This window comes from Podarcis muralis, chromosome 1, assembly GCF_964188315.1.
Source record: "Podarcis muralis chromosome 1, rPodMur119.hap1.1, whole genome shotgun sequence".
Taxonomy (NCBI): domain Eukaryota; kingdom Metazoa; phylum Chordata; class Lepidosauria; order Squamata; family Lacertidae; genus Podarcis; species Podarcis muralis.
Genome location: NC_135655.1, coordinates 17,565,779 through 17,578,467, shown reverse-complemented (window position 1 = coordinate 17,578,467; position 12,689 = coordinate 17,565,779). Strand labels below are relative to the sequence as shown.

General features: G+C 41.6%; 1 protein-coding gene across 5 annotated transcripts in view; it reads left to right on the top strand.

Moving 5' to 3' along the window:
• Positions 1–12,403, top strand: part of EML1 (EMAP like 1) — a 138,084-nt gene extending 125,681 nt beyond the window's left edge. For all 5 annotated transcript variants that reach the window (XM_077924163.1, XM_077924150.1, XM_077924154.1 and 2 more), the window contains 7 exons: positions 1,537–1,604; positions 3,875–3,963; positions 5,672–5,769; positions 7,045–7,132; positions 7,329–7,424; positions 7,733–7,863; positions 9,667–12,403. In XM_077924163.1, coding sequence (XP_077780289.1) covers positions 1,537–1,604; positions 3,875–3,963; positions 5,672–5,769; positions 7,045–7,132; positions 7,329–7,424; positions 7,733–7,863; positions 9,667–9,792 — 696 coding nt within the window. In that variant the 3' untranslated portion in view covers positions 9,793–12,403. The remainder of the gene's footprint in view (positions 1–1,536; positions 1,605–3,874; positions 3,964–5,671; positions 5,770–7,044; positions 7,133–7,328; positions 7,425–7,732; positions 7,864–9,666) is intronic.
• The last annotated feature ends 286 nt before the right edge of the window (positions 12,404–12,689 follow it).

Here is a 12,689-nt window from a genome sequence, read left to right as displayed (position 1 = left end):
ATTCCTCACTGGGCTGTTTTGAGGGTGGGGGGTGCCCCTGAAATTTGTTTGTTTTCCTCCTGAACATATTTTGCACTTCTGTAAACCTTGGGGTTCCTGTGCATCTGCTGATCATATATACTGTAAATATTAAGTGGGCATGTTTTGGAGATAACCCAGCACTTAAACACTGTCAGTACACTGATGGAACAACAATATAACAGAATAAAAGCTCTCAACTCTCAAAGCGTTTTGAAACCTCCACTGCAGTCTGCTTCCCAAGTCAGTCACTTTTTAAAAGAAGGAAGCATTTCTTTTCTTAAATGGCAGATTTCCTAAAAGATGTTCTCATTTTTTGAAAACAGTTCTACTACTATTACTATTACTATCACCAATAATGACCATAATATTCTGGTCGCTTTATGCAAAAGTCTCTTAAGCGAATTAACAAAAGCAAAGCAATGAAATCAATTAAAATACACTACACTTTGTTGTTATTGCTAACCATTAGATCTCCGGCCTGCCCTTCTCCATAACCTTCACCCAGGGCAGGTTACAACAACGGAAACAGTGCAATTTAAAACAAACTAAAGCTATCCAACTATTAGCCAAGGGCTTTTCATCCCAATGTATTACATATTGTGTATATTACATATTGTGTATACACAGGCAGAGAGCCTTCTTGGTAGTGGCGCCCTCCCTGTGGAACGCCCTCCCTTCAGATGTCAAGGAGATAAAGAATTACACAACTTTTAGAAGACATTGTTATTGTTTGTTTGTTTGTTTGTTTGTTTTTATTCATTGGGTGATTTCTGTAGCACTTAATATCTAAAAATATCTCTGAGTTGGTGTACAGAAAACTAAAACAGCAACAGCAAGATAGTACAAAAAATGCAAGTTGGTAATAAATAAATACGGCTAAATTCCTTCTTCCGACACATTTCCCCACTCAACATCTCTCAGTCTCCTGGCTCTCACCTTCAGGCTGCCCACAGCTGTGTCCCACCAGCTGCATTGCACACACCCAGTTTCAGGCTACAGCAGGTTGGAAATTTTGTGAATTTACCAGGGGCTCCCAAATTGGACTCTCCTCCACTCTCAGTTCTTTCTCTGGCCTCTGCACAGGTCTCCTCTTCCAGCTGCTTATATATATATAGTGGATGCCACATCTGTGTATTTCTTTATATATCTAAAATATATTACATAATTCATGTCTGAGTGTGTATTAAACATATACATTGTACAATAATAATATTTCTTTACACCATGATATTTCAGTTTTTTAAAAAATAGGTTAGGTTTTTGTTCAGATTCCCCATCCCAGAGGCAAAACAGCCTTTGGCATTTGACTTGGTAACACTGAGGCTCAGCTTCTGCATATAGCAAGGGTACAGACCATGCCTGCTGTTGCATAAGCCCCACTCCTTTCAAAGAGGACTCACAGGTGAAGTGCCTGGTACAGTGAGCTCTTGGAAACTTAACCATTCCAATATGCATTATTGTTACAGATTGCTATAACTGTTGCTGTAAATACGCAATTTCTTTGAAACTTCACAGGATCCAGCACAGTCTTCTGGTTTCCATCCTTCAGGGTCCGTGGTTGCAGTAGGAACCCTAACTGGAAGGTAAGAATAAGAAGAACAGGGAACTTGCTTTGGGGGTAGTGGGCATTCGTAAACCCTGGATACGTATTCATATAACCCCCTCATGCAGGCATGCAGTGAAACTTTTCAAAGGGGAACAGCGAGAGCCAGATGCGCCAGCTTGCGAGCCGGATAGGACAATGTCGCACGTGTGAACACCACGCCTCTCTTGCTAAACCAGGCAAAAGCTTCCTGGGCTTTGGGAAGGAGGCGCCAGGCTTTAATATTTTAATACTCTAATTTACCGGGAACATTTAGGGGACTAGCTTAGTCCCCCTAATCCACTGAATGCACACCACTGCCCTCATGGGGACAGCCTTCATAATTTTTCATCGAAAAAGTTCTCCTCTTCCTAATGTCCATCCACTACTTGAAGTCTTTTATTTCCTGGAGAAATATGCAAAGGATAGAACAGAATGACTCAGAAACTGAGTTCCCATCATCAAAGTCCACTTCCTGTCTGCCCCGTCTCCCTGGCGTCTTTCTTTCCAAAGGACCACATAAAACCAGTGATGTGGGTTTTCTGGGAATTTTTCCCATACAAATTACCATAATTTGAAGAGGGTACTTGGCATAAGACGTTTGTGATGCTTTGGAGAGTAATCTAGTATAGCATGCATATGCTACATGTTTTTAGCAAGCAAGGCTAAAACTGCCAAGCTTCCCCAATATTGCATTTGGAAATTGACATACGTTCATTATATGAAGCACTGGAGACTTTTCCACCCCATAGGGTCTTAGTACAAGGTGCGAAGTGTTTTGCCTTTGTAAAAGGCAAATATTCCACACCAGCAAAATATTTCCCATGGGTCAGATGTTGTTAATCCTGACTGTCTCAAAGCTGTAATGAGCTACAGTTTAATAACATTTGATAATATATTTCAATGCTATAATGATGAAAACGCTTCTCGTTTATCTTCTGCTTGATATTTGTCACAAACAAAGCCATCTTGTATTTCGTTGTTCAGTTTCTGGTCCCCACACAAAGTTACTGTTTGGACATGGAGAATGGTTTGGTGAGGGCAGTGAGCTAAAGGGTGGCATGATCAAGGTTTATAAAAGAAGCACATGGTTTGCAGAAAGACAAGTTTTTCTCACTTCTCATAATACTTGGAACTTGAGTTCAACAGTAAAATGTATCCACAATGGATTCAGGACAGGTATGGTGCCTGCTTATCCCATCATCCCTATCGCTGCCCACTCTAGCCTTCCTGCATAATAATAATAATAATAATAATAATAATAATAATAAATTTTGTTATTTATACGCCGCTCATCTGGCTGGGCTTCCTCAGCCACTCTGGGCAGCTTCCAACCAAATATTAAAATACAGTAATACATCAAACATTAAAAGCTTCCCTAAACAGGGCTGCTTTCAGATGTCGTTTAAAAGTTTGGTGGTGGTAGTTCTCTTTGACATCTGTTGGAAGGGCGTTCCACAAGGTGGGTGCCACTACCGAGAAGGCCCTCTGCCAGGTTCCCTGTAACTTGGCTTCTCGCAGTGAGGGAACCGCCAGAAGGCCCTCGGCGCTGGACCTCAGAGTCCGGGTAGAATGATGGGGGTGGAGACGCTCCTTCAGGTATACTGGACCGAGGCCATTTAGGGCTTTAAAGGTCAGCACCAACACTTTGAATTGTGCTCAGAAACATACTGGGAGCCAATGTAGGTCTTTCAAGACCGGTGTTATGTGGTCTCGGCGGCCGCTCCCAGTCACCAGTCTAGCTGCCGCATTCTGGATTAGTTGTAGTTTCCGGGTCACCTTCAATGGTAGCCCCACGTAGAGCGCATTGCAGTAGTCCAAGTGTGAAATAACCAGAGCATGCACTACTCTGGTGAGGCAGTCCACGGGCAGGTAGGGTCTCAGCCTGCGTACCAGATGGAGTTGGTAGACAGCTGCCCTGGACACAGAATTGACCTGCGCCTCCATGGACAGCTGTGCGTCCAAAATAACTCCCAGGCTGAGCACCTGGTCCTTCAGGGGCACAGTTACCCCATTCGGGACTAGGGAGTCCTCCACACCTGCCCGCATTCAGGGGAAGGTACAGCTCCTGTTCAGCTGAACATGCTTAGATGCCTCTCTTTCGTTGGAAACTCTGTGAATTAGATCAGAATCGGAGATGGACCCTTTGTCTTATCCAGCAGGGTTGTTGCTATGTTTCTTTGTACTGGGATCCCTGACTGCCCCACTTCACCCCCTCGCCAGTTCTATCTTATGCGGCTTGTTGACTTTTCCTCCCACTGTTTTCAACAGGTGGTTTGTGTTTGACACCGAAACAAAAGATTTGGTCACCGTACATACAGACGGAAATGAACAGCTCTCCACAATGCGTTACTCACCAGGTTTGGCATTCTTTGTTCAGCTGTTTGAACAAAAAAAGGGGGGCACTGAATACTGTATAAAAAAGTGTTTGTCAATCCCTAAATATCACAGTCTTATATTTTATGCTTTTGCTGTCAGCGTATTTAATCACTGGAGATAAAAAGGTGCATAGCTTAATGATGGATTCATTTTTAAATCTTCTCTTTCTTGAATAGAAAAATTGAAGCCTACTCTGGGCCAGCTCAAGTGACCTGCGGTTCCCTTAATTTGCCAATTTACAGGAGCAGTTTTTAATATGGCAAAGGCGCCGTGAGTTGACCTTTTCAGTCAGCTCGCTTAATTTTAGTGTGGTGCCAGGATGCAGCTCACGCATTGTGTTTAAGAATACATTTGAAAAGCACATGAATCGTGTACCGTGTCACAGTGTCGGTGTACAGAAAGAGAAATTTGTTTAAGGCTTCAGGGAAAAGTATTCCATCTTGTGCTATATTCCATGTTATTGTCACCAAAAGTATAAATTTATATTCTGCCTAATCACCCTGACAGGGTCCTTAACACAAAACATGAACTAAAACTCCCATGTGTAAAACAGATCAAAATCCCAATTAAATTAATTTCATGGCTAATATTAGCAAAAAAATAATCATAAAATGGCAGCATAGAACAAATTAATAATGTATTTAATGGTGTGTTTTTTTTAATTTTGATCCACCTTGGAATTTTCTATGAAAGGCAGTATTAAAACACATTAATTAATTAATACATCAGTCACCTCAGCCCACGATTTGAAAGGCTTCCTGAGACAGCTTATGTGGAGAATCCCACAACACAGATTCCGCCACTGAAAGAGTCCTGCTTTTTATAGATACTGGTATAAAGGCCAGGCTGTGGCACCTGAAACAGGGCTTTCTCAAATTCTTTCTTTTAAGCCCATGTGGAGAGGTACATATGGGAAAGGGCAGCCTTGCCACTATCCTGGTCCATGTACTCCCCCCCAAAAAAAAGATCCTATAAAATTCATGTAAATACAACAATTTCAAATGTTCCTTAAAATGCTTGGTTGGGACCAGAAAGAGGACATTTCTGTGGCTGTGCCTAGGCTCTGAAATTGCCTCCCAAGAGTGATATGTCATTCCTCTTCCAGGAGCTAGTGGAAACTTTATTTTAAGAAGGCTTTCGGCTTGTAGATATGTGTCTTACAATACTGGTTTTAACCAACCTCACCCAATCTGGTAGCCCAATATATCCAGAGGCCACAACTCCCATCCAACACAGCCAGTATGAGGCGATAGGAGCTGTAGTCCAAACTTCTTCACTTACTACTAATAACTTCTGATGCCACTAATACTGTATTGTTGATTTTCTGATGCTGCACATAGTATTTTAAGTACCGGTATTTTGGTAGCTGATGTTTTAGATTATTAATCTTTTGTTATTAGACTTTTGTGAGGAAATGTAGGGTGCAGATGTTTTCAGTCAGGGATAGGAAACATGTGGTCCTTCAGAGGTTGTTGGATTCCAGCTTGCAATTCTGCAGCTGGAAGTTCAGAGCAGTAGCATTAAATACAGCAACATCTCTAGGTCCACAGGTTCTCCATCCCTGTTTTGAATAAATAAACAAGGAAGTAGTTTTGCATTTAATCTTATTACTGAAATTCCAGTCTGAGGGGTGTTGCCTCTTCCTAATTTCAGCCTTATGATAAAATATGTATTCTCTTTGTTTTGCAGATGGCAACTTCTTGGCAATAGGTTCTCATGACAATTGCATTTATATATACAGTGTTAATGACAATGGGAGGAAATACAGTAGAATTGGCAAATGCTCAGTAAGTGATCACATAATTGTTTAAAAATCATCTCCAGCCTTCCCCCCTTTTTTTGTAAAGTTGTTTAACATTCTCTCCGTGATTTAATTTAATATCCCTAAAGGTTCGGAAATGGCAACAACCCTTTCAAAACATTTATAAAATAACTTTAACAAATAATATTCTGTAGACACACTGCTCATTCTCCAATACTAAATATTTATGCAAGCATAATTATTTCCAAAACTTGCACAATATATTCTTGTGGAAGACTATTGCGTGAGAAGTTTGGTAATATTGAAGACATCGTTTTTTTAAAAAAAATTAAACAAAACAACAAGAAAAATACACCATCTGGAAATGGATTTTGCCCTCCACCCAAAAGGATCGAGGTGCGAGAGAGCTGAGGAACACAGCACGGAAAAATTCTATCAAGGACCACACATTGGTCTGGATAGGAAACAGCAAAATACCTACAAAAGCCTAAGGCTAAAAAAATGTGTGCAGCTCACATGCCATTCACACAGATAGAAAAATCAGTTCTGGATGACCTGCTTGCAACATAAAACTCCTGTCTGGAAGCGTCCTTCATTCTTTTAGCTGCGAGAGACTAGCCTACAGCTATCTCTCTGAGAGATATGAACTGGTCTCAATTCCGTTCCAGTAAAATCACTAGCAACTGAGAGGTTGAACCTTTGACGCTTACCTAAGGAGGCTTTCTTATTCAATATACTTAGTTTACAGTCAAGATGGCTACAAGGTGGATCTATATAACAGGCAAATAAAACCTTTCTTTGACATTGATAGAGGGTCCAGAAGCTCCCAGTTCCCCTGGCAATTCCACCAGTGGAAGGATAGGGTTGTAAAAGGTAGAGGGACCCCTGACCGTTAGGTCCAGTCGTGGCCGACTCTGGGGTTGCGGCGCTCATCTCGCTTTATTGGCTGAGGGAGCCGTATCTAAATACTGATGCCTATTACGTTTTTGTGTTTGATCTGTAGCCCAGACGGCATTTGAGCCGCTACATCCTCCCCTCTGGTTATATTCCATGTGAACTGAACTTTGGGAGGCATGTGCCACTATTTTCTCCCAGCCCAAAGAGCACCTGGAACGTTGGACTGGAGCCTATGGTTCCAATATGGTGACCTGGGTTGCTACCAAACACAGGTCACCCACTGCTTTGATTGTAAACAAAGCTTCAGTGTGCCTTTCCATGCAGCTTTTTATATGTGCTCCAGTGTAATTCTATTAGGGAATGTTATGTCGCTGGAATTAATATAATGCATCTCTCTCTACAGGGTCATTCCAGCTTCATTACTCACTTGGACTGGTCTGTTAATTCTCAGTACCTTGTGTCTAATTCAGGGGACTATGAAATCCTATACTGTGAGTAACAAATAGTATTCTGCCCTTGGTACAGGGTTCATGCTTGGCTGCTAATGGATTCCTAATATGAATCACAAACCACTGCAGAGCAGACATTCGTTTTTGTCTCTTAAGTTTCTTTACTGTACAAGTTAATAATCGATGTCACCCCTCTCTTTTTTTCTCTCTCTCTTGTGCTCCTCCCCTTATTTTATAGGGGTTCCGTCAGCTTGTAAACAAGTAGTAAGTGTTGAGACCACTAGAGATATAGAATGGGTTACTTACACCTGTACTTTAGGATTCCATGTTTTTGGTAAGTATATAATAATAATAATAATAATAATAATAATAATGTTATTGTTTGTACCATGCCCATCTGGCTGGGTTCCCCCAGCCACTCTGGGTGACTTCCAGCAAAATATTAAAAAATAATGAAATGTCAGACATTAAAAACTTCCCGATACAGAGCTGCCTTCAGATGTTTTCTAAAAGTTGTGTAATTCTTTACCTCCCTGACATCTGATGAGAGGGCATTCCACAGGGAGGGTGCCACTGCTGAGAAGGCCCTGTGCCTGGTTCATCCCAAACATTTCAGTAAAGAAGTTCTCACTCTTGTTTCAGGTGTGTGGCCAGAAGGTTCAGATGGCACAGATATCAATGCTGTCTGCCGCTCGCAGGGGAGGAAACTGTTATCGACCGGTGATGACTTTGGCAAAGTACACCTCTTCTCTTATCCATGTTCACAGTTTAGGGTAAGGTACCAGCCACGTTATCCTTGCAGTTGTAAAAAGGATTGTTTTATAAATAGCCATCAATTAAAGGGATTAATTGTTGTAATTTGTTTTTCTTGATGTTATTGCTGCTAACCATTTTATTGGAGATTTGAGGGGAAAGTTAATCTATAATAAAACATATAATTATCATAATTAAAACTTTCATGCAAGTTAACATGAAGTTTATTGACAAATTGCTTCTGATATACTGTATTTTTCCGTGTATTGGATACCCCCATGTACAGGACGCCTCCTATTTTTGGGTACCCCAAATTAGGAAAATGGGGGAAATTGCCCTGACTTGTTGAAATTTGGGGTGGGGGGGGGAGGATTGCCCAGAGGCTAACAGCCCCACGCATCTAACAGGCCACCTATCAGCTGTTCCCTCCCCGGCAATCGCTGAGCTTGGGGGGGGGGGCAGAGTTGAACTTTTTTGGGGGGGGAAGAGTGGTGAAGCTTTCCCCTCAATTACTCTTAGCACTTCTCGCCTTTCCCGCAAAGCCTCCCTACAGTATTCTGCTTGCCTCCTCTCACTCTGCCCGCCCTACAGCTGGGAGGGAGGCTGTCGGGAGTCCGTTTTTGCCGCGTGGTGTCTTCGCACGGCTCCATTTGTGCGCGTGCGGCACGACGTTACACAGGAGGAGCGCGGCGACTGAAGTAATATCCCCCCTCTGCGCCTTTAACATCAGCGAAACATCGCGCCTTGCGCTCCTCCTGTGCAACGTTGCACCGCACACACACAAATGGAGCCGCGCAAAGATGCCACGCAGAAAAAACAGACCACACACGCAGCCTCCCCCGTGCAGCCTCTGCCTGTAGGGCGGGCAGAGTGGGAGGAGGCAAGCAGACTGAGAATGCCCCATAGGTCATTGCTAGACCAAGTTCCGCATTTACTGTATTTTTCGCTCTATAAGACGCACCAAACCATAAGCCGTACCTAGTTTTTTGGAGGAGGAAAACAAGAAAAAAAATATTCTGAATCCCAGAAGCCAGAACAGCAAGAGGGTTCTGGCTTCTGGGATAGCCTCTTGCTGTCCTGGCTTATGGGATAGCCGCACGCAGCCTCTCCCAGCCAGGGGGTTGAAGGCTCCCCCAAGAGCATGTGTGCGGTGGAGTATGTATGGGGCTCTTGGGGCTCCACACAGCTCTTTAAAGGGAGCGCTGAGCAGAGCCTCCCGCCTGCATTCGCGCTATAAGACGCACACACATTTCCCCTTACTTTTTAGGAGGGGGAAAGTGCGTCTTATAGAGCGAAAAATACAGTCTTTATATATTTACTTGCTATATTCCGTGGATAAGATGACACACTTTTAGACCTAAAAAATTGGGTAAAAAACCTTGTCTTATAGACGAAAAAATACGGTACATGCCCCCCCCAACCCACCAAACCCAATAAGACATTATCGCTTCAGTTGCTCTTCGAAATCATGCTCTAGCGCACTCCACTTGCACACTGCATGTGCCTGCTGCAAACAGCTGGATAAAATCTGTGAGCACCTTGTCAAAAACAGCACAGATTGCTGCCTGTACCTCCCCCCAGTTAGACCACACAAAATGAGTGTTGTCCAAAGTGTCTTTGTTGGGAAGTGCAGTTAACAAACACAGGACAAATAGCTTTCTTTTTCTCCCCCCCCCCCTCATATCGTGGTTTGATTGATTGAAGCAATGTGACATTACTTCTCTGTCACCTTGGCATACGACTATTGGTTACCGTAACTTGTTGTGTTGTCATTGTTTACACTTCCATTGCTAATGACCCTCTCTTTTCACAATGTCTTCCAGGCTCCAAGTCATGTGTATGGTGGACATAGTAGTCATGTAACCAACGTCGATTTTCTATATGAAGATACTCATCTCATTTCCACAGGTGGAAAAGATACCAGTATTATGCAGTGGCGAGTCATTTAGAGTAAACCCTGTACGAACATACATGTGTAACCAAGGACTGGCTGTGAACCTAAGTTCTGTACGCACTGTATATGTAAGAGTTAACAAATGGTTGCCGTCTAGCCTAGTCACTGTGATTTTTAAGTTTCAAATCCTTACAAACCTCAGGAAAGCTAAGTTCTTGGCTGGCTGCCATACTTATTTCAGTAATTCATAAAGTATCACTTAAAAAAAAACAGCAGCAGCAGCACATCATTACTGCTCTTTTTGTTGTACAACATATGAAGCTGTACAAGTCTAAAATGAAGTATTGACTTGGATGCTTATGCAATATATATGAACAGGACTTTTCTATTAAATAGTCACAAAAAGCTTATTGTAATATTACATATATGTGCTTCACAGTTTCATTATTTATACTTTGTGCTGTCTAGCTGCGTAGTTAGAATATCTATAGTCGGAAAACTGATGGCATTCCCATAGATGGCAGCAGCAAAGAATTTGTATGGAAAGCTTAACCCAAGCTCAACAAAACAGAGTGAACACGCCATTCAGCATGGCTGTTCCGTGGTAGTCATTTTAATGGGACTTGCGTAAGTTTGTCATATGAAATGAAACAGATGTTTCACTCAGCAGTGCTTTCTGGGTTTTCTGGCTCCCATAGTAAAGAACTTGTTTAAATAATGTGAATGTTGGAATAGTCATTAACTTGCAGTTTTTCCTGGCATAGCAAAATATTAAAAGTTCAAGGATACAATCTAGCAAAAGTTGGTTAAGACTTGACTTCCATAGAAAAACTGGAATGGGGTTTACTTGTAATCGACTTGAGTCTTAACTGGTTTCAGTGGAATAAGCATTTGCTAGATTGTACCAAGATTTTCTCTCTTTGAAATCAAACAATTTTAACTTGAATATCTCAGCAGGGATTACAGCTTCAGGTAATCTGTTTTCAAGGTGGAAGCTTTTCTCACGTATATGTTCACAATTCCTTATTGAAAAATAACGAACCAATATGGCCACATCTCCGTTATTCAGTTGGCAGAGTGAACCCTAATCTGTATATTGATCAGCATGAATGCAACTACCTTATACACGTGTAAAAAAATAAACAAATTAGCAATTCATAAGAAATAGTAAAGCATTCTAAGCTTTACTTGCCTGTTGCTTATGGATATTGTATATTCGTATTTTAAGGTCAAGTAGACAAAAATATAAAGGGATACTTTGAAGCGTACCACTAACCTGCAGAGGAGAGATGGGGAAGTAAACACAAATAACTGCTAAGAAGACCAGCTGGACTGCACAAGCAACCCAAGTCTTCTCTTGGGGCTGCAGTGTTTTTAGGACTATCAACAAAGTAATGTGCAGGTCATGACATGTGTGCCCCAGGAGCCTTTGCAGTGTGGCAGAGGGTGCCTGACTTCAGATCATGTGCTGGTCATAAGAGTTGGATCTGCAATGGAGGGTGTGACCACAGCATCCCTGAGAGATGCCTGTCCACCTTTTGCCTGGATACTTCCAGCGAAGGAGAGGCCACCCACCTCCTGAGGCCATAGTTCCACCCTTGAGCAACTCTTGCTGTTAGGAAAATTCTCCTAACTATCAGCCAAAACCCGCTTTCCTGCAATTTCCACCTGTCAGTTCTAGTCCTTTCCTCTGGCGAAGCAGAGAGCAAGCTTGCTCCATCTTCCGATGCAGCCATTTGGGACAGCAAAACGTGTGGGGGTGCCCAACACCGCAGTGCATAAGTTCCACCCTACCCCCCCCCCCGTTTGTTTTGCATGGACCAATATTTATAGTATGAAATAAGATTGTGTTTTGCAATGAAGTAAGAGAGGAGGTGGCATAAAATAGTTCAGAAGGCCTTATTCGTTTTGATTGTGACACAGACTGAAAAATTATTGTTTACATTGGGGAATGTATCTAAAGACTTTAAACGAGCAGCCCTGTTGTAAGCAGGCTCTGTAAAGCTCAATAGGAAAGTGTTTTTCTTTTTCTTACAAAGGATAGGAACATGTGAATTAATTGAGCTCTGAAGCACGGGTTGTTGAGAGTTATTTCGATGAAGATTTAATAAGTTTTTGAAGCTTTTTTTATTACATCTTCAACCTGCTACACTGAAAGTGCAGGACACCAATAAACATCATGTATCAAGAAAAATTGTTCTGATTCGTTTATATCGCACGACTCAGCGTGGATTAAATTCTGCATTGAAGCTGTGATATGCCGCAGCAACAGCAAGAACAACATTTCCTTTGTGTTTTCAATTACAAATTGGGATAAAATTTTCTGAAAATATCGATGTCAGATTTACCAACATGGATTATATTTTCAAATTCCTGTTCAATCCTTGATTTTGACAAGAAGCAAGTTTTTTGGGTTTTTTGGAATGATTTTTATTTGGTTTTACAAATCTGTTCACATTCACATTCATCCATAGTAAAAAAAAAAAAGACTTCGCTTCTTTAAGTAACTTTTAAACTGCATATTATAAATCCATCCAGTTTACTGTCCTCCATTGTATCCAAAATCTATGTATCATCGCAAGAGTTATTTAAAACCTGCTAAAGAGTTCAAGTGTTTTACAGTGGTCTTTCAAATATAATATAAATTTGTCCCAGTCTTTATTGAAGTTTTGATCCTCCTGGTTTTGCCGGTTAATCTTGCCATCTCTGCATAGTCCAATAGTTTTGTCTGCCAATCCACCCAGGGTAGGTATCTTATCATCTTTCCAGCTCTGGGCAAAAAGCATTCTAGCAGCCGTAGTAGCACACATAAGCAGTCTTTTCAATTCTTTCAGTATCTCTGCCCCTACAATTCCTAAGAAAAAAGCTTCTGGTTTTTTATAACAAAGGTTATTTTAAACATTTTCTTCAATTCATAATATATCATTTCCCAGAATTTCTTTATCACTTTAC